The 19223-nt window shown below is 40.5% G+C and overlaps 1 protein-coding gene across 1 annotated transcript; it reads right to left on the reverse strand.

The window, feature by feature from the left end:
- Positions 1-1914: 1914 nt before the first annotated feature.
- On the reverse strand, positions 1915-16318 carry gprc6a (G protein-coupled receptor, class C, group 6, member A). The gene is made up of 6 exons (XM_063878539.1): positions 16001-16318; positions 15151-15436; positions 13572-14375; positions 12254-12469; positions 6333-6456; positions 1915-4721 (listed from the first exon to the last, which is right to left on the reverse strand). The coding sequence occupies exons 1-6, from the start codon at positions 16213-16215 to the stop codon at positions 3709-3711; spliced, it is 2658 nt and encodes an 885-aa protein (XP_063734609.1). The 5' UTR covers positions 16216-16318; the 3' UTR covers positions 1915-3708.
- Between the last annotated feature and the right edge of the window lie 2905 nt (positions 16319-19223).

Raw genomic sequence — 19223 nt, forward strand, 5'->3', positions numbered from 1 at the left:
TGGGTAACCCTAACCCGAGGAAAAGACAGAATCAGTAGGTACAGGTATGCTGGTTCCAATAAACGTGGTTCCTTATCATTTTTTAGTCAAAAACTCAAAATATTACTTATATATTTGATTTAGCGTACATCATTTATGTTAAAAAAGTCTGGTAAGCGACTTTTACTAATAAGCCATACACATTCACACTTTTCAGAAATACCACCTAATTAAGAGGCTGGACTAAACAACCATGTGGTTTTGTAAACAACACAACCATAAACACATTTGTTGAATATGATACATCGTAAAGCATGAAACACACACCCACAGAGCATGGTAAGAGATACAGGCTCTGTGTTTCAAGACGGGTATACATCTACAGAGCCAGGGTTTCTTTTCTTTAGCTGGCTTGAGAAAACCTGAAACCCTAACGGACACCTCAGCGGTTATCAAGTGTCTCTGTTTAGCCAGGCGTTCATCCTCAGGCTCTGATGATACAAAGGGGGATGTTTGTGGGTCATTTTACTCTTTTAATGCACAAAAGGGATCGATCGCCACCCCCCTACCCACTTATAAGAATATCAAAAATATTTTTGACATAATGAAACCTGTTGCTGCAAATAAGAGAGGGATGCTGGATGAAGTGTACTTTTGTATTTCATATATTTAATTTACCACTTGATGCAATATTTGCCTCTAATTTATTTCAACCTTGACCACTGCAGCTTTTTAAACTTAACTAGTTATACTTAAGAATTACATTTAGGTCTGGCAGTGTCCTCTAATGGAGGTTATGAAAAACCTCACTTTAGTTTTTGATCAAATCAAAGAATGAAAACTACTGATTAAATATTATCTGCAATCAATATCAATAGACCAATCCATTTTCTAAGTGGCATATAGCTCCAGTGTAAAACAAACTTCAGCAAATTAGTCATAAATCATAATCCATAGTGGTATCAAACAGGAATTATACTACATTTTATATTCAAGTTATCTCTGCACTGATGAATAAGCTAAAGTTTCTTGGGGCGATTGTGGAGGAATTCAGACAATTTTAATTAAGTATGATTTATTTTGTGTATTATTGCTAATTTTCAGGCCCGCACAAATCGTCCCTCACTGTTTAAATCCAGTGGACTTCATGTTTGGTGCTATTTAAAGACCATTTGAGGTCAAGGAAAGACCTTGCCATGGCATGGTGGTGCATGATCCGCTGTGATCAAACTGGCCTCGAATTCCACATGCATGATCAGGCTTCACAGAGAGCAGATGTTTAATATCTGTATCATCCTTTAACAAAAGCTTCATAGTCAAAGATTGGACTTTTCCCAAGTTTTGATCCACAAGGGAATCTCTTAACTTAAGCAATTCTAAAAGTGACTGTGTGCGGAAATTCCTAATTTTCTTATTGTTAAAGGTATTGGTAATTCCGTGGTTATAAAACATCGTCATAAAAAGAGAGTCTTTGAGCATGAAGAGGAAGTGCTCCTCAGAAACTGAATTTTGTGAATATGACATGTTGATTCTAGGAAGTTATACACTGCCCGGCCAAAAAAAAAGGTCACAAGCCTGTGGGGGCGGTGCTATGATCTGGGGTTGCTGCAGTTGGTCTGGTCTAGGTTCAGCAACGTTATGTATGTGCCCAAAGAATGAGGTCAGCTGACTACCTGAATATAGCGAATGACCAGGTTATTCCATCAATGGATTTTTTCTTCCCTGATGGCACGGGCATGTTCCGGGCTCAAATTGTGAAAGAGTGGTTCAGGGAGCATGAGACATCATTTTCACACATGGATTGGCCACCACAGAGTACAGCGGCTATTTGTAGTGGCTGATTATGCTTAACCAAATGTTCAAAGGCCACTTAGTGTGCAGGGCGCATTCGAGTATTGACTTGCATGAAATGAATAAACCCAGATACCTTCATCGTTCCATTGAAGTGCTTTATTCCTTGGTTTTCAATGTGCCCTTTGTCGTCCCACTGCCGACTTGAGACTTCTACGCATCACAAAGTCAATTGATAGAAACAGAAATAAAACGGGCGTGGGGATGCATGCGGTCAAAAACTTTTTTGCGTGCCCCTTCCAGACTTTCATTCAGACTTTGTCACGCTGGCAATGGCATTTATACCCGAGACTGCACACTCGAGCCTGCGCACAACAGTCTGCTATAATTATTTTCAATAAATAACGAAACATAAATAAAGGGCAGTCCACAAACAAAACAAACTGTTACAAAAACTGTATAATTATAATTAAGTTCATTAAAGCATATGCAATGTTCTCATCAAACTATAAATAATTACAACAAATAAAATACACTATTTATTATTTTTGTCATTTAATGTGGGTTTTTTCTACACCCAAACGCTAACGTTCCTGCCCCTGCTTATGTACACTTGGTCAAGCTCTGTTAAATTCACAAAGAGTTATTGATATAAACAAAACAAGATCTGGGCACAAAGTGAATCATATTTCGTCCTTCTTATTTCCCTGCAACTGTGCACCTTACACCAGGGGCATGCTGGGTAGTGGAATAGCTTTTGATTAGCTTAGCTTCTCCTGCTGCACTCACTTTGACTTTGGTGCCGTTTGCTCCGGCTGTGCTGGCTGAGTAGTTTGGAAGATGCAGACAGACAGTGATCATCTCAAATTCTGCTTCACTAAATCCATTCCCTGTGACCTTTCTTTATGTTGATAGGTGTGTATACTGTAGCAACTGACATTTATCCATGAGCGTTTCTAACTTTGTTATGTAGGAAACAGGTAAGAATGTATTAATATAACCAACATGTATACGATTTTCACCAAACGTTATAAAAACTGTGGGTCCAAAAATAAGATTGAGGTGCTTCTTCTTAGAAAAAATAGTGAAAATAATGATGTTTTGAGAAGTTTGGGCACATACATTTTTTTTAATTAAGTAAAAATAAAAAAATAAAAGTCAACAGCCACCCTCAGACCGACTCAATAGTCAGTGGCCATAGATTGTATTTTTAACCATGTGCTATCCACAAACAGTGACGACCTTTATCATAGCAAAAAAATGCAAAAAGGATTCATGAAAAAGTTTGGAATCTCCTGCCGTAAGCATTTAACCTCTGCTGTACTGTTCCTATTGTTGCACATGATTATATCCCCGAGAATCAGTGACAATAGATTACACAATTGTGGAATGCCAGCTCACTTATATCCTGTTACAGCGTGAGTCTCGCAGCAGGCTGATGCTTACATTCCTCAAGGTTTCTGTTGATCTCTTTTTCTGCCTGCAGTCACTGGAATTTGGTATGGGGGGGATTTCCAAACAACTTGATTAACCCATCATGAGACAGTTCAACCTGTCTGACCACAGTTATCTTCATCAAACGTTTCCATTGTTTTAAATAGTTGGGGAGTGTATGAGGCGCCTTAATAAATGATGGCCTGTTTTGTCTCAATAAATCTTACATTTAAGTGCAGCCCCAGACCCTGTCAGTTTTCTTTTTTCTTTTAATGATCGATGTTCAAGTCTGTTCTCATTTTCTTTTCCATTAACCAGTCTTTAAACACTGCAAGAGCCCATATGATGTTCCCTTTAGTGTTTACTTCTAGTCTGCCTTCCTTCCCCAATTTATGGCAACTATCTCACATTCCTCATCAGATGATTTAAATATGTAAACTTTATAATAAAACTTGCAAAAAATACAATTAATTAAAATCATTTCTGACAACCCGGTTGGACAGTTTATATGCTGTTGTTTCTTCTGAAGCAGTGTTGCGTGATTGACACTTTTGGGCACGTAGCCCCTTCCCTGCAGTCTGTCACCGCAGACACGGAAAAAACATCACTGGTTTTTTGAGAGTACTCATATAGTTTCTTCTTAAAAGCAGTGCTTGTGTTCTGTTCCTTCTTAAAGATAATTATGTAGCACTTTGCAAAAAAATGACAGCAGAGGATGCCATAGTTGGAGATGAGGATGACCACCATCTCCACAGCTGGCAGGTAGACTCCTGAAGTCGTAATGTAGACGGGAACAAACAGCAGCCAGGAGATGAGGTATAGCAGCATGCTGAAGGTGATGAACCTAGCCTCGTTGTACAGGTGTGGCAGTTTGCGACCTTTGAAGGCGCAGATGAAACAAATGAATGCCAGGACAGCTATGTAGCCTAACATCACCCCGAAGGCCAAATACGAGCCCTCGTGACAGTCCTCCAGCAGAGTGGTGGGATTATTAATGATTTGATTATATGGGCTTTTTAGGACCAGCCAGCAGATACAGGTTGCTGCTTGTAAGCTCACACAGATGGAGACGATGATGTACGGCTTGTATAGCCCACGTATAACCTCCTGCAGCTCGGGGTTCAACTGGAAGGCGAACAGAATGTGCAGCGTCTTCACCAGGATGCAGGACACACACAGAGTGAAGCTGATGCCAAAGAGCACCTGCCGAGCCTTACATTGGAGACTGTTAGGCCGGCCTACAAACAACATGGCACTGATGTCACTGATGACTAGAGAAAATAGGATGACCTGGCTCAGTGGCCCCCCGGCGGCCTTCACAACAGGAGTCTCCCGCTGATAGAGAAACAGAGCGGACACCAGCAGAGCCAGGAGGATGCCCAGGGCAGAAAAGCTCAGGAGAACCATGGCGAATGGGTCCTGCCAGGAGAAGAAGAGTCGGGCTTTAGGGGTGCAGCTGGAGCTGCCCTCAAGAGACCATTCTTTGTTTGTGTCACACCTGAGACACTGGGCCATATCTGCAGGAACAAACAGGAAGAGCAAGGGGAGCTAAATGGAAAGACAACTCAATTATTGTTTAAGTGTTGAAGATCTTTTCAAAATACTTCATCTGTTTCTGTCTTTTAAATGTTGATGGCTGGAAAGGGAACACAAGGACACATTTTTGTGAGAGTGGTAATGAGTCCTAAAAACCCGGGAAGACATTTTACTTCTTCCCGTCCCCTTGTCTTGATGTCAATGGTTTTTTGAACGCGCTTGTGGTTAGAAGCATTAAATAACATCTATGGTTAACACAAGCTGGAGAGATGTGCAAACCCTAAACCCTAAATACAGTAGGTGCAAAGCTCTAATGTGTCATCAACTCTGGTTGCTAGCAAGTGATTAAATGAGACCAATGAATGTCATCACTTAGCAGTCGTGATGAGCATCCATGTGACAGTGATGTAGTTCCTTCATAGAATCATACAGAGTTTTTTGGTTGTTGCTGATTGCATTTATGCTTAAAAATAACTCCCAAAGTGGTGTTAGCAACAGCTGTTAGCGAATGATGACAGACCTCTGGAATTTCTAGGTTGACCCATCAAAATTGAGTATTCAACTAAGCTGTGTAATAAGAAACATTTTGACCTGTTTTACACTAATGCTGTTGCAAATAAATAATATTAACTAACACATACAAATTATTATATTATATAAAGTAAAAAGAAGACCAATGAACCCTGTGGTTTTACAGCAGTGTGTGGAGCTCTAACACAATAGATATCAAACTCATTACAGTGGCACACTGGTTGATGTTTCTTGGAAGTGAGCAACATTTTGGTGAGTACATTTGAACATATGAAATTGCCCGTTTTGAACAGCAGCTCACAGCTTTGGCGCAAATTAGCCATTTTTCTGTTGGTTCTTTTTCACTGGCTATCAGGTGTAATCAATACCTAGCCTACAAAAGTTGTCATGTCAGACTATCACAAGTAAGATCATTGTGAAAATAAGCCAGTAGAAAACGGCTTAGGCCACGGTGAGAGCAGCAAGTGGTAGATAGAAGATAGTCAAAAGGGCTATTGTGGCTATGCTAACATGGCACTACGATGCCAAATGTTGTCAGTTAAAACAAAACGTATGGGTAAAAATGCATCAGGGGATGTTATTTGTGCGACAGTCAGATAGTGGATTACTGCTTTCCAGTGGCAACATGAGCACAGCTCCGAAGCAGTCCGTCATTTTTCTTTGCACAATATTTATGCTACTGCTAGTGTTGCTGTCGCTGAGAAAATCAGCGACGTAGACTGTGACGTCATGACGTGGCTACACTTTCCAGTAGGAAAACCAAATGGGTTCAAACAACTGCAAACCAAACTAGTACAAGAGCAGAACTGATTTCGGAACTGATTTCAGTGGAAATGTGTGTTTCAGTGGAAATATTTGCCTAATGTTTGTGGGTCTCCTGATGTAACAGCACAAACGAGAATGCACTAAGCTTCTAAGTTTCTTGGTTGAAATGTGATTATACCTGAATTCCTGTGCTTGTACAGTGAGCTCATTATATGATTACCAAAACACTTTTATTCCATAATGCCTATTCCTCATTTGGATGTAAATAAATGTGAGTATGAAGGGGAATGTCTTGCCTGTGTCATTAGAGTAGTAGTTTGCAGAACAGATGGCACACTCGTAGCAGCAAGTGTGTTCACTCTTGGTGGTTTTCTTGGACTCTCCAGGGACGCAGCTTTTGGAGCATTTTGAGATGATGTGCTGAGGAAAACAGGGAGAAATTATTATCATAACATTTTTGACTTTATATATTAGTTCTTTAAATTAGTTATATTGTATTGTTTTACTGAATGCCGCATTACCATTGTAGGAGCCTAAATGCAGTTTGTTGGTGTTTTGATACACTCATGGGAGGAGTTTCCGGGGTTAATCTGGGTCAGTCAGGAAATGCGAGAGTGGAGCCAAACAGTTTTTTGACCTCTCTCATTCTCTCTCGATCTTTGGATAAACTGTATAACTTTGTAAAAAGACATTATTTTCTGTGCTTATTTTTCTTGAATTGAAGTAAACGGTTGAATTTACCGAGTTGTCCTGTGGATTCTTTGATTTGGATTACGACGAGGGAGATTGTTACGAGCGTCAAGCTAAAGCTTCATTCACTGGAAAGCTACATTAGTCAAAAAACTAGCTCTGCATGGATTAACGCTACTGGAATTTGGAACGGCTTGACTCGAAACGGATAACGAAAGAAGGAACTTTGCACTGACTTCACGGTGGTATTGAGAAGATAATTCAACAAACCGTAAGTTTTATCTGCCTTTGCTCTGCCGCGGATCGCTAATTGACGCTACTCTATGAGGACGGCAGTGAAGTGCATGCGCGTGCCGTGCCCGTCGTTCGGCTGAATGACGAAGTGGAACGGATTTCAAGCGTAACGCTCACTCTGCGGTGTTTCGACATTTTTACCAAGTAGGCTAAGTGTGGAAAATTCAGCTTGTTATGGATGAACAAGACAGTGGAAAACGAACAGTAAAAATGACTGAGAAGGCTGTAGAAGAACGCAAGGCTAGACAAATCCAAGCACGCAAATGCAAGCTGTCCCAGCTAACTAGCATGATAAAGCAAATTGAGCAATTAATGGAAGATGATGCAAATGTCGACACTGTAAAAAATAAATTGCGTGTTGACTTTAGTGTTTTGCATCAAGAGTTGTCCAACCTAAATTCTGGTTTGCAACAATTCATGGATGAGGATGAATATGCTGATAATCAAAAGAATTGGTTTAATCCTAAAGATAAATCAATGGATGATTTCTTCTGGAAATGTGAGGAATGGATGAAAGAGGTCATGAAACACTCAGTGCAGGCTGAAGAGTGTGATGAACAAGTAACACACACAGATAGGCCTACATCATCAAAATCGACTACTAAACGTACAAGTAGACGCGGATCACTATTTGGAAGCGAGTTGTCAGCTTCTTCCTCAATCAGAATAAAGGCAGAAATGGAGCGTGCATCTTTAAATGCAAAGGCTGCTGCTTTAAGGGAGAAGTTGGCCATAGAAAAGGAAGAAGCAGATTGGCATGCAGAAAAGGGATACAGAGAAGCAGAGCACAAAAGAATAGAAGCCGCCATAAAGGCTAGAAAAGAAATGCATGAAATGCAGACTGCTCTTGCTGAGTCAGATGCAAAAATTGAAGTTTTGCAAAAATATGAATACACACAAGCAGGCACGAGCATCATTGACATTGATGAACAGGTTGGCGAAACAGAGGTAAAAACTACTTTTCAACTACCATTACAGCACGTCATAACTAATCCCGACGTTAAACCCATTCTTCAGCCAGCAATGCCTCAAAGAGCCTCAACTGCAAAAGACATGGAACTCAATCGTGGACCTGGGCTTGATAGTCTATGCAAGGCCATCTCTCAGCAAGTCAATGTGACAGAGTATCTTGTGAAGAATCACAACGCTTCATTACTTCCCCATCTCACTATTCCAATATTCAAGGGTGACCCGCTTGAATATAAATCCTTTATCAGATCTATTGAACATGGAGTTGAAGGCCGCACTGGCGACAATCGTGATCGCCTACAATTTTTGCTGCAGTACACAAGTGGACAACCGCACGACTTAGTTAAGAGCTGCATCCACATGGAACCCTCAGCAGGTTATGCTAAAGCAACACAAATGCTGAAGGAGTTTTTCGGCGACGACTACAAGATAGCAGAAGCTTACATAACGGAGGCTTTGGATTGGCAGACAATTAAGCCAGAAGATGGCGCCGCATTACAGTCCTTCGCATTATTCCTCACTGGATGCTCAAACACAATGACAGATATTAGCTACATGGAAGACTTGGATAACACAGCTAACATAAAGGCATTGGCTAACAAGCTTCCATACAGACTCAAAGAAACCTGGAGAAAGTCTGCCTGCGACCTACAAGAAAAAACAAAGAAAAGAGCGAATTTCAAGGATTTTGTCAACTTTGTCAACAAGCAGGTTAGATATATGTTACACCCACTCTATGGAAACATAAAAGAAACCACCACAGGCATGAAAGACCCAGTCCGACCAAAACCACAATATGCCGAGACATTCAAACCCAAGAAGGTATTCACAACAGCCGTTGTTCCCGCCGGAATCGAAAACAAAGTCAAGATGGAAAACGACAAGCAAGCAACTTTAAAAACACAACCCGTCACAGTGGACGCAAACAGCAAGCCTTGTGTTTATTGCAAAGGAGAGCAACACAGCCTCACAGTCTGCAGAAAACTCAAGGGCAAGCCACACAAAGAGAAGATTGACTTCTTGAGACGCAAAGGTTTGTGTTTTGCATGTTTGAAACACGGTCACATGAGTAGCAGCTGCAAAGAGAAAGTTCAATGTGAAGAGTGCTCTCGACTGCATCCCACACTGCTGCACATGTACACTAAAGACTTGCAGGGAGAAACTGCAACAGAAAGTCGTGGACAGCAATCTTTATCAAGTGCTCTTGTACAAATGACTGAAACTGTTGGCATCATTGGGGCCGGTAAGGAGGATTGTGTCCTTTCCATTATTCCAGTGTGTGTCAAGGCACAAAAAGGAACCAAGGCAGTGAGAACATATGCCTTTTTGGACCCAGGTAGCTCAGCTACTTTCGCTACAGAGTCACTGATAAACCAACTTAACATGAATGGACGCAATGTTAATATCTCGTTGCGTACTATGGGTAATGAATCTGTTGTGAACACATGCATTGTCACTGGACTGGAAATCAGTAGTCTGGATGGCAACCAGTTTATTGAACTTTCAGAGGTGTATTCACAAAAACACATCCCTGTAACCAAAGATAATATCCCCCGCCAAGAGGATGTTAACAGTTGGCCTCACCTAAAGGAGGTGAAACTTCCCACTATCAAAGCTGGGGTTGGATTACTCATTGGAGCAAATGTTCCCAAGGCAATGGAGCCACTACAAGTGGTCAACAGCGTGGACGATGGACCATACGCCGTGAGAACAATATTAGGCTGGACTGTAAATGGACCGCTCAGGGGTGGAAGTGGTACAATGGAGACAAACAGATTGACAGAAGTCTTTGCTAATCGAATCTCAGTAGCTAAGCTAGAAGAGCTCTGGCAACTGCAGTTCAAGCAGGACTTTCCCGATGCCGGACAAGACGAGGATATCGAAATGTCCAAGGATGATCACAAGTTCGTCAACACAACTCTGAATCCCGCTGATCATGTCTCGAGAGGACAGACTGTTGAAGCATTCCTGACATGTGAAAGCTGGCTTTCAAGACCAAATTTCTTGCTTTGCTCACAAGATCAGTGGCCCAAGAATCCAGATCCTGGAATGCTGGACGTCAACGACCCAGAGGTCAAAAGAGTAGCTCAAGTACATGTCATTCAGGCTCAAGAGCCCAAAGATACAATGGACTATTGGATGACTCACTACTCATCCTGGACAAAGCTTAAACGTGCTGTTGCCTGGTTTCTGAAACTGAAAGACTTGCTCAAGGAACTGAAAGCAAAGAGAAAAGAACCAAACACTTTAAGTGGAGAAAGCAGAGTGAATCAGTTTAAGAAAACTTTTAAAGGAACACACCTAACCTGTGAAGGTTTGACTGAAGCAGAAAAAGAAATTGTGAAGTACTGTCAAAAGAAAAGTTTCAAAGAAGACTTGGCAACCCTGAAGAAGCATCAAAGGGTAAAGAAAGGCAGCTCACTTCATAAGCTGAATCCAGTACTTCAAGACGGAGTCATGAGAGTCGGCGGAAGGTTGAGCCGAGCAGCAATGCCGGATGATTCCAAACAGCAAGTCATCTTGCCAAAAGATTCGCACATCACAAGGCTGGTGCTGAGACATACTCATGAGATAACAGCTCACGCCGGAAGGAATCACATGTTAGCTCAACTGCGACAACGATTCTGGATCCCTGGAGCAAATGGAACCATCAGAAGGTTTTTGTCCAAGTGCATCACCTGTAAAAAATTACACGGATCTGCTGGCAAACAACTCATGGCGGATCTACCAAAATGCAGGGTCCTGCCCGACGATCCCCCATTCACAAGAGTCGGTGTCGACTACTTCGGCCCGTTCCTGGTGAAAAGAGGAAGAGGGCAAGTAAAGAGATACGGCGTCATCTTCACGTGTCTCGCCATACGAGCCGTACATCTAGAAGTTGCCTCTTCACTTGACACGGACGCGTGCCTCAACGCAATTAGAAGATTCCTTGCCAGAAGAGGCCAAGTCAAAGAGATGTACTCAGATAATGGCACCAACTTCCGGTCTGCCGACAGTGAGTTGAAGAAATCGATCCAAGAGTGGAACACTAAAAAGATCGCAAAACAGTTGCAACAGAAGGGCGTCCAATGGCACTTCAATCCTCCCGCAGGTTCTCACCACGGAGGAAGCTGGGAGCGGCTGATCCGCTCAGTGAGGAAGATTCTGAACATCACAGTGAAGGAACAACTTTTGGATGAAGAAGGTCTCCATACCTTGCTGTGTGAAGCTGAGGCTGTCATAAACAGCAGGCCCATCACAAAGTCATCTTCAGACCTCAATGATTTAGAGGCTTTAACACCCAACCACCTGGTGTTGCTCAAGATCAAACCTGAATTACCACCAGGGGTATTCAACAAGGACGACCAGTACGCTAATCGTAGATGGAGACAGGTCCAGTACCTCGCGGACGTGTTCTGGAAACGCTGGTGCAAGGAATACCTCATGCAGCTTCAAGAACGTCAACGATGGTTCACGCCTGGAAGAAACTTCTGCGTCGGTGATGTGGTGCTGATTGTAGACGACACTTCACCCAGAAATTCATGGCCACTTGGAAGAATTGTGGAAACCTTTCCCGACAAGAAAGGCCTGGTTCGTCAGGTGAAAGTCAAGACCAAGACCAATGAGCTTTGTCGTCCAATAACAAAGCTATGTCTTCTGCAAGAATCAGAGGATAATTGATGAACTGTTTTGAAAGACCCGTTTGGACAGGGCGATGAACAAGAATAAGATTTGTTTATATTGTTGTTCTATAACTACAGTAAAAGTAACATAGCATGTAGGCTCCTTTAATTTAAGTTAAAAGTTTGAGTAATTGTCTTCAAGGTCATTGATTACAATTAGGGGCCGGTAATGTAGGAGCCTAAATGCAGTTTGTTGGTGTTTTGATACACTCATGGGAGGAGTTTCCGGGGTTAATCTGGGTCAGTCAGGAAATGCGAGAGTGGAGCCAAACAGTTTTTTGACCTCTCTCATTCTCTCTCGATCTTTGGATAAACTGTATAACTTTGTAAAAAGACATTATTTTCTGTGCTTATTTTTCTTGAATTGAAGTAAACGGTTGAATTTACCGAGTTGTCCTGTGGATTCTTTGATTTGGATTACGACGAGGGAGATTGTTACGAGCGTCAAGCTAAGGCTTCATTCACTGGAAAGCTACAACCATACTGGTTATACTGTGGAACCGGTTTTCAGTATCGCTTGAGTTAGCAGAGATGGTCTGAATGTGTAGTAAACACACACTGCAGCATGTGTGTGCAAAATAACTGCCTTATGAAGGGCCTACATTCAGTGCATTGAGCTGCTGGGTGGTGCTGTGGTTGGTGTAGGTGAAGCTGTTGTTGTGCGGGTGATACTCGGCCACAACATCATCGACGTTGATGTTCCCTCCGTCTGACCTCCACATTGTCACATCGTAGCCCAGGTTGATGTCTCCGTTGTTGTCAAACTTATAGCTCTCGTCTCTCAGTTTAAACTCCTCCATCCACATAGCTTTGAGCACCTATAAGAGACATTTCATTATCAAATACTATTTCTGATGACTCAATCAAACCGAACAATTTGCACAACCATATTGTTTTGTATTAACTGCATGTCTATTCATTAGTACATTTTAATCCTCACTGTCACTGGAAACGTACCTAATCTGTTCATTTATTGGTTTATTTTAACAATTTGATCTCATATCCCTTCTGATATTATTGCAGGTGTGCTGTTAGCTAGCTAGCTAACGTAGCTAACCTAGTCATTTAAAATGTACTGATTAACACTTACAGTTATGAAACAGACTAACTGCCAGTTGGCCAACTTTAACTGACCTGTCCCAGCTGTGTGCGTCACTTGTTAGTGTCCCCGTTTACGCTGTGTTTTGAGATTTCTGCATCAATTTTTTTATTTACAGTGTTTCGTTTATGCAGTGCTTTTAGTAAACGCACCGGATGTGTTTTGGCACATTAGTGTATTTGCATCATTTTTTAAAGTGTAGCACGTTTCTCCTGATGAAAGTGTTTACGGCTGTTTTAGCACGTTCAGAGGTGAAATAATTACTCTGATTATTGCTTAAGTTAAATTAGCAATATTATATCCTAAAAATACTCTGTTACAAGTACAAGTAAAACACATTAACATTAAAGAAATACTTTAAGAGACATAAGTAAAAGTACTCATTAAGCAGTTAAGGCACCAGATATTATTATTATTGTATAAAAAATATTGTTGCGTTTATGTGTTCATTACTTCAGTGTTGCATCTGGTAAAGGTAGAATTACTTCCTACAATACTGGGAAGCTTAACTTGTAATATTATAATATGATGTGTGTTGAATTTTGTATTTATAATCTAAAAACACTAAATCTGCAAAGTAACAAGTAACTACATAGGTAAAATAAATGTAGTGATGTAAAAAGTACAACATTTGCCAAAAAAGTGATGAAATAAAAGTATAAGGTGGCACAATGTACTTCCATTTTATTTATTTTTTACTTAAGTACAATATTGAGTAAAAGTCTCTTTACAACACTGAGCCTATTTGCATCTGTCTGCCTCCATACTTCTTCCATCTCTGAAAGGGACTCATGTGGACCTTATAGATTGTGCATGATTACCTCCCAGGGTTGCACTGTGCCGGGTGCTTTGCAGTCTCTGGTCCTGCAGATAGACGCCACAGCTTGAGCGATGGCGCTCACAGCCATCTCCACACTGAAGATATTGTCGGCATGAGTGTTTTCTCTGAGGGTTTTCACAGCCTTAGACCCCAGCTCAGAGTCTCCATAACCTTCACTAGCATTCAGCTGTTTGTAGAACTCCTGCAGGAAGGTGTTATTCTCTGTATAGTCATGTCCAGCCGACTCCAGTCTGCTCAGGTACTCATTGAACGACGATAGGTCTCCACTTTTGAAGGTGAAGCCCAGAACATGTCCAACGTCTTCCAGATTTATGTTTTCCTTCACGGAGCTCGAGGAGGACCAGCTGTCACTGGCTACCCAGACTCTTTTCATGGACTTTCGTTCCCCTCCTGCTCTCATCATCTGGTTCTTAAGCTCCTGGTAAAGGTACACCATGTGAGTGGACCTGGCAAATGCCACGATCACCTGTGCCTCAGGATTCTCAAAGATGGAACTTGCGGTCTGCGTGATAGCAGACCCGACATCCTGACTGCTCACTGATTGAGGAATGATGGATTTGAAGGCCACACAGATCCCCTTTTTGGAAGCCTCGGAAATAAAGTTCTCAAGAGCTGATTGTCCGTAATTCCCATCAGTGATTACTACTCCCACCCAGGTCCAGCCGTAGATGCTGAGCAGACTGACCATGGCTGTAGTCTGGTGATTGTCATGAGGAATAGTCCTCATGAAGGCAGGGAACCGACTCTTATCACTCAGAGTGACAGCAGTGGATGAATAACTGACCTGGAGGAGAGAAATACAGTCATTTCAATTCATTTCAAAGATGTGTCATTTTATTTGAAAGGGCGCCTAAAAATGTATATGGAGGCCTACAATGCAGGTTTGAGGAGTTACGGATTACATTAAACAACAGGATTATGTAATCAGGTTATAAAAAAGGTAACTGTATCCCTTAGAGTAACATAAAAAAGACAAAATCAGATTACTGTTACATTTCTAAAAAATTGGGGATTACTAGCAGGATTACGAGTTAACTAAAAACCCTAAAAAGAGAATTTTGTAAAGGATCAGATGTTCTCTCTCTCTGTAAACTGTTCTGTTCTGTAAGCTAACACTGTGAATCTATACACTTAATGCCTGAATCTGCTTTATGGTTTTCACTTTCTTTGGTTCATTTGTTCTGTTTTTAAATCAGCAGGTGAACCTATATGTTCATAAAATAGTGTGTGTGAGTTTAACTGTGTATTAAACTAAAATGAAGCATTTTCTGTCAGCTCAGGTTGTATTTCTGCTCTTCCTTTGCTATTCTTGTTACTAAATATCTTGGTTGCTTCTTTTCTAAGATCACATTGTTCTGTTGTCTGACATAATAGACTTAAAAAACACAAAATCATCCTTTTTTTGTTTGGCATAATACAAGAGTATCACAAAGTAATCAAGTCACATTAAAATATGTTAAAGGGAACTACTAACTGTAACAGAATTCATTTTTTAAGGGTAACTAATTGAAATAAAATACATTTTTAAAGCTATCCTCCCAACCCTGGATACTGCCTACCTGAGGAATCATCTCTAGGGTAAATTGCCTGGCGGTGGCGATGGATTCTTCAGAGTGAGTGGCCCCCACAACAGCCAGGACTCGGGGGCCACAGCTGGTGTTCCCGGAGCAGTGGCTCTGCTGGATGAAGTGTGCTGTGGCTCTCAGAGCGTTGCTTACATCAGTGCAGGAGTCCAGGATGTGGTAGCCCAGAGTGATGTTCACATCAGTGAGCAGCGGGGATTTATTCATCATCTCTACAGCATTGATCATAGCCAGCATCCTCACCAGACCTTCTTCATCCAACCTGTGGAGCAGAAGAGTAAAATAACGAATAAAGACGGTATAGATCGGTGAGCTGAAAAGAGATATGCAAGGAGGGACATAAAGGAAGAAGGTTATAACGATGTCAAGAATATGACTTTATGAAGGATTAAAGAGACGTATTAACATATTCTGCTTTTTCAGGTTCATATTTGTATTCTGAGCCTCTCCTGTGACATGTCTCCATGCTTTAATGTTCAAAAAGCTCTTTATTTTTCTCATACTGCCTGTGCTGCTGCACCTCTTTTCACCCTCTGTCTGAAACCAGAGCCCAGTCTTCTCCACTCTGTTGTGATTGGTCAACCGCTCAGAGATGTCCCACCCCTCAGCCTGCATGTACAATGTGTTGGAGCTAAAACTAAAACAAAACTAAAAAACATTTAGTTGACCTTAAGCCTCTCGATTTGAGAACAAGACTTAGTAAAAAAGAGTAGTTATGTAAGATTCCTCGAGGTCAAAGGAAGAGATTTGGAAGTTTTGGGAATTGCACCCAACGGTTCAGGGTCAAAAAGAATAGATAGAAGTTGACATTGATAGAAGATCTCACCTGATGCATGGACGGATGTGTGGTGCAAAGGCTCTGTCTTCTTTTTCTACATCTTCATGAATGGCAAAGATTCCTCCCAGGATGACAGTACCTTGGGCTGTAACTCCCAGCATGCTGCTCTCCTTCTCAGCGGCATTTCCCATTCCCAGGAAAATAAGGAATACTGTGATGTGCAAACGGATTACAAGCCAGGCCATAACACTTTTCTGCTGCATTCTGTTTCTAGAAATGTTTTCCCTCTCCTCTCTCTAACTGGTTATTCACCTGGAGCAGAGTGATACTCTCCTTTTAAAGCATTGTCGTTAAAGAAAACACTCCTCTTCCTCCTTCACAGACGACTATTCTCATATTCTCCCCTGCAGCCCTGCCCACCTTATGAGTGACAGTAGGATGAGTCACTGTCTTCCAGAAGCAGGTTTATCACATTTTATGTTATGGGTCCGGAAGAATTATGCTGATAGAAAACAACTTACCATCTGCAAGTTGTAAACAAACCCATGACCACACCATGCAAACACCTGAGCAATGTTAACGTTGGAACGTGAGGGTTTACTCTTTAACAGGAAGTCTTTAGGCATTTTTTAACCTTTAATTGATTTTTAAATGTAATCCAAAGTGTCAGTAAATAGTTATATTATTTCTTAGATTCCCCAAAACATTGACTAAAAAATCAAAAACAATTCTAATAACAATTACAAACCTTAAATCCCCACGATAGAGATGTTCACCCAGGGATTTTATGGTATTTATTATTTAAAAATATATTTACGTTTCGGATTACCTAAAAAAATCAACTTAAAAATAGGATGTCAAATGAAATTGCATTGTAAAATCTATATGTACTGATTTATTTTTTGCCACTTTCTTTTCCTCTTTTTCTTTGCGTTTTTTTGTATTGTATTATTATTGTAGCCCTGAAAATTACCTTGTTAAAATCCTACCTCGAAACATGAGGTAAGTATGTATATGTTTATATATGTATTTGCATTCATATATAGACGTTAACAGGTGTGTGTATTTGTATAAATATATCATTATTATTTATATTTATACATTTTATATGAAATCATGGAAGTGGTGTTTCTATGTGAGGAATATTATATCACTTATCTCTTTTTCTTTAAAATGTTCTATACACGCTGAAAAATATCTCTTTTTTGTCTCAATTTCTGTATTAATATAGAATTTAATTATTAGAACTACTAAATAGTTATTAACAATTGATTTTCTGATGATCAATTTGACATCTAATAGTTTAAGATGTATACAGGGAATAGTACATGTGAGTCATTGTTCTAACAGCAGCCTATCATAGAGTGCCTTACTACTCTATGTACTGGATAAAGGTGGAACAGAAAGTCATGTTATAACATAAACAAAGCACTGGTCGGGTCAAAACCTGAAGAAGATATTTACTCAATATGGAGACCGCTACAGGTGATGATAAATATCCCATTGTGGACTTCCAGAGAATTTCTTTGTAAACCTAATGGACCAGTTGGTACCAGAGACAAGCCTTTTCATAACTGGCTGATGTTTGAGACATTATACTAAGTGGTAGGGATTTCCTTGATTCGTTCACACAGATAGTCTTAAGTCTCCAGGCTAAAAGTCAGCGGGGCTATTGACTCTGAGAGAAGTGATGCAGGCAGAGGTGGGAGAAAACTCAGAACTTGTACTTGAGTAAAAGTAAAAGTACCAGGCTGAAGGAATACTCTGTTACAAGTAAAAGTCCTGCATTATAAATGTTACTCAAGTACAAAAGTACAAAAGTATTAGCATCAAAATCTACTTAAAGTACCGTCAGTAAAAGTAGTCATTGTGCAGATTGGTTCATTTCAGAATAATATATCTGATATGTTTTCACTTTAAGCAGCGATAGGAAGAGTAGTATTACCATTAAAATCTTAACGATACCCATCCCTACGCAAAAGTCATTGAAAGGTAGGCTATGTGTAAATAGGAATAAAATAGTGATGTAATTATTTGCAACCTGCAGTTCAAATAGTAGTTAACGTTGATTGATATTCTTTCATTAAAACATGTATCTAAAATAAATCTACTAGTCTACTACTAAAATTCTCCTACTTTCAATTTGGCCTAATTATTTCACAGTGGCACAGGATCATTTGCGAATACAGGCACTTTTGTTCATGTTCACTCCATAACAACATCTAATTATAGTTGGATCTTTGTGTCTTGTTATTATTAGCAGAGAAAATGTAATATTTTTACAACTATATAATTAATCCTACATTTCCCCTGTACACTGATTCTCTGACCACATCAGTTATTTTCTTTTTATCGATATGGTCTTACTTTAGCCTTTAAAACGCTTTGAGTATTACATTTCTGGTTTTAAGATAGTCCAAAGCAATTGTATGATGTGTGTGATCTGCTGTACTCCAGTCCGCTAAGTGGCAGCACGGGGCAACATCACTGTCTGGGGCGGGAACACTTGAAAGAGAACAGGCCGGAAATAAAAGCATATCAATGACAGAAGAAGAAAAAGGATGTAAAAGAGAAAGACTGAATAATGATCTTGCTGTTTATACTGCAGAGTTGATAGCGATCCTCATGGCTCTGGCCTGGGTTGAGAGTAACAGGCCTAGACATGGTGTGCTAATTGCTTCAGATTCTGCCTCTGCACTGGTGAGTATTCAATACACAAGTTCTCAATCCAGACAGGACATTGTTCTAGAAATTGCACAGATGACAAGTAGGTTACAGTCTGATATTAACGTCAGTTTCCTATTGGTTACTGCTCATTTCGGAGTCAGAGGAAATGAGCAAGCAGATAAGAACGCTCAGAAAGCATGTGAGTCATCTGAAGTCACCATGAATATAAGTTTTAGTAAGGCTGAAATTAAGACCATAGTCAAGGCCAACTCTAAGAGGAAATGGCAAAATGATTGGAGCAATGCTATCACCGGGAGGAAGTACTATAGTGTACAAAGGTATGTTGGTGAAGCAAGGTGAACATCTAGAACAGGGGTCTCCAACCTTTTCCCCTCTGAGAGCTACCTCTAAAGAAAAAAAATTACGGAGAGCTACTTGTGTTTTATATCATGTGTAACATTTATTCACACGTATCTAAATCCCTGAATAAGGTTTCATTTGGCACAAGCATATACGGAACATACATCCAACACTCACTATTTGTGTAAGAACATTAATACTCAAATTAAACTCAAAGTATGCACGTCAAAACATTTCTTTCTCT

Source organism: Eleginops maclovinus, chromosome 3, assembly GCF_036324505.1.
Source record: "Eleginops maclovinus isolate JMC-PN-2008 ecotype Puerto Natales chromosome 3, JC_Emac_rtc_rv5, whole genome shotgun sequence".
NCBI lineage: Eukaryota > Metazoa > Chordata > Actinopteri > Perciformes > Eleginopidae > Eleginops > Eleginops maclovinus.

Coding starts and splice junctions, on each gene's coding strand:
- gprc6a (XM_063878539.1), bottom strand. CDS start 16,215: ATGCAGCAGAAAAGTGTTATGGCCTGGCTTGTAATCCGTTTGCACATC. Junction 14,376..15,150: donor CCCTAGAGATGATTCCTCAG/GTAGGCAGTATC, acceptor TCTCTCCTCCAG/GTCAGTTATTCATCCACTGC. Junction 6,457..12,253: donor AGCAGCTCAATGCACTGAAT/GTAGGCCCTTCA, acceptor TGTTTTCCTCAG/CACATCATCTCAAAATGCTC.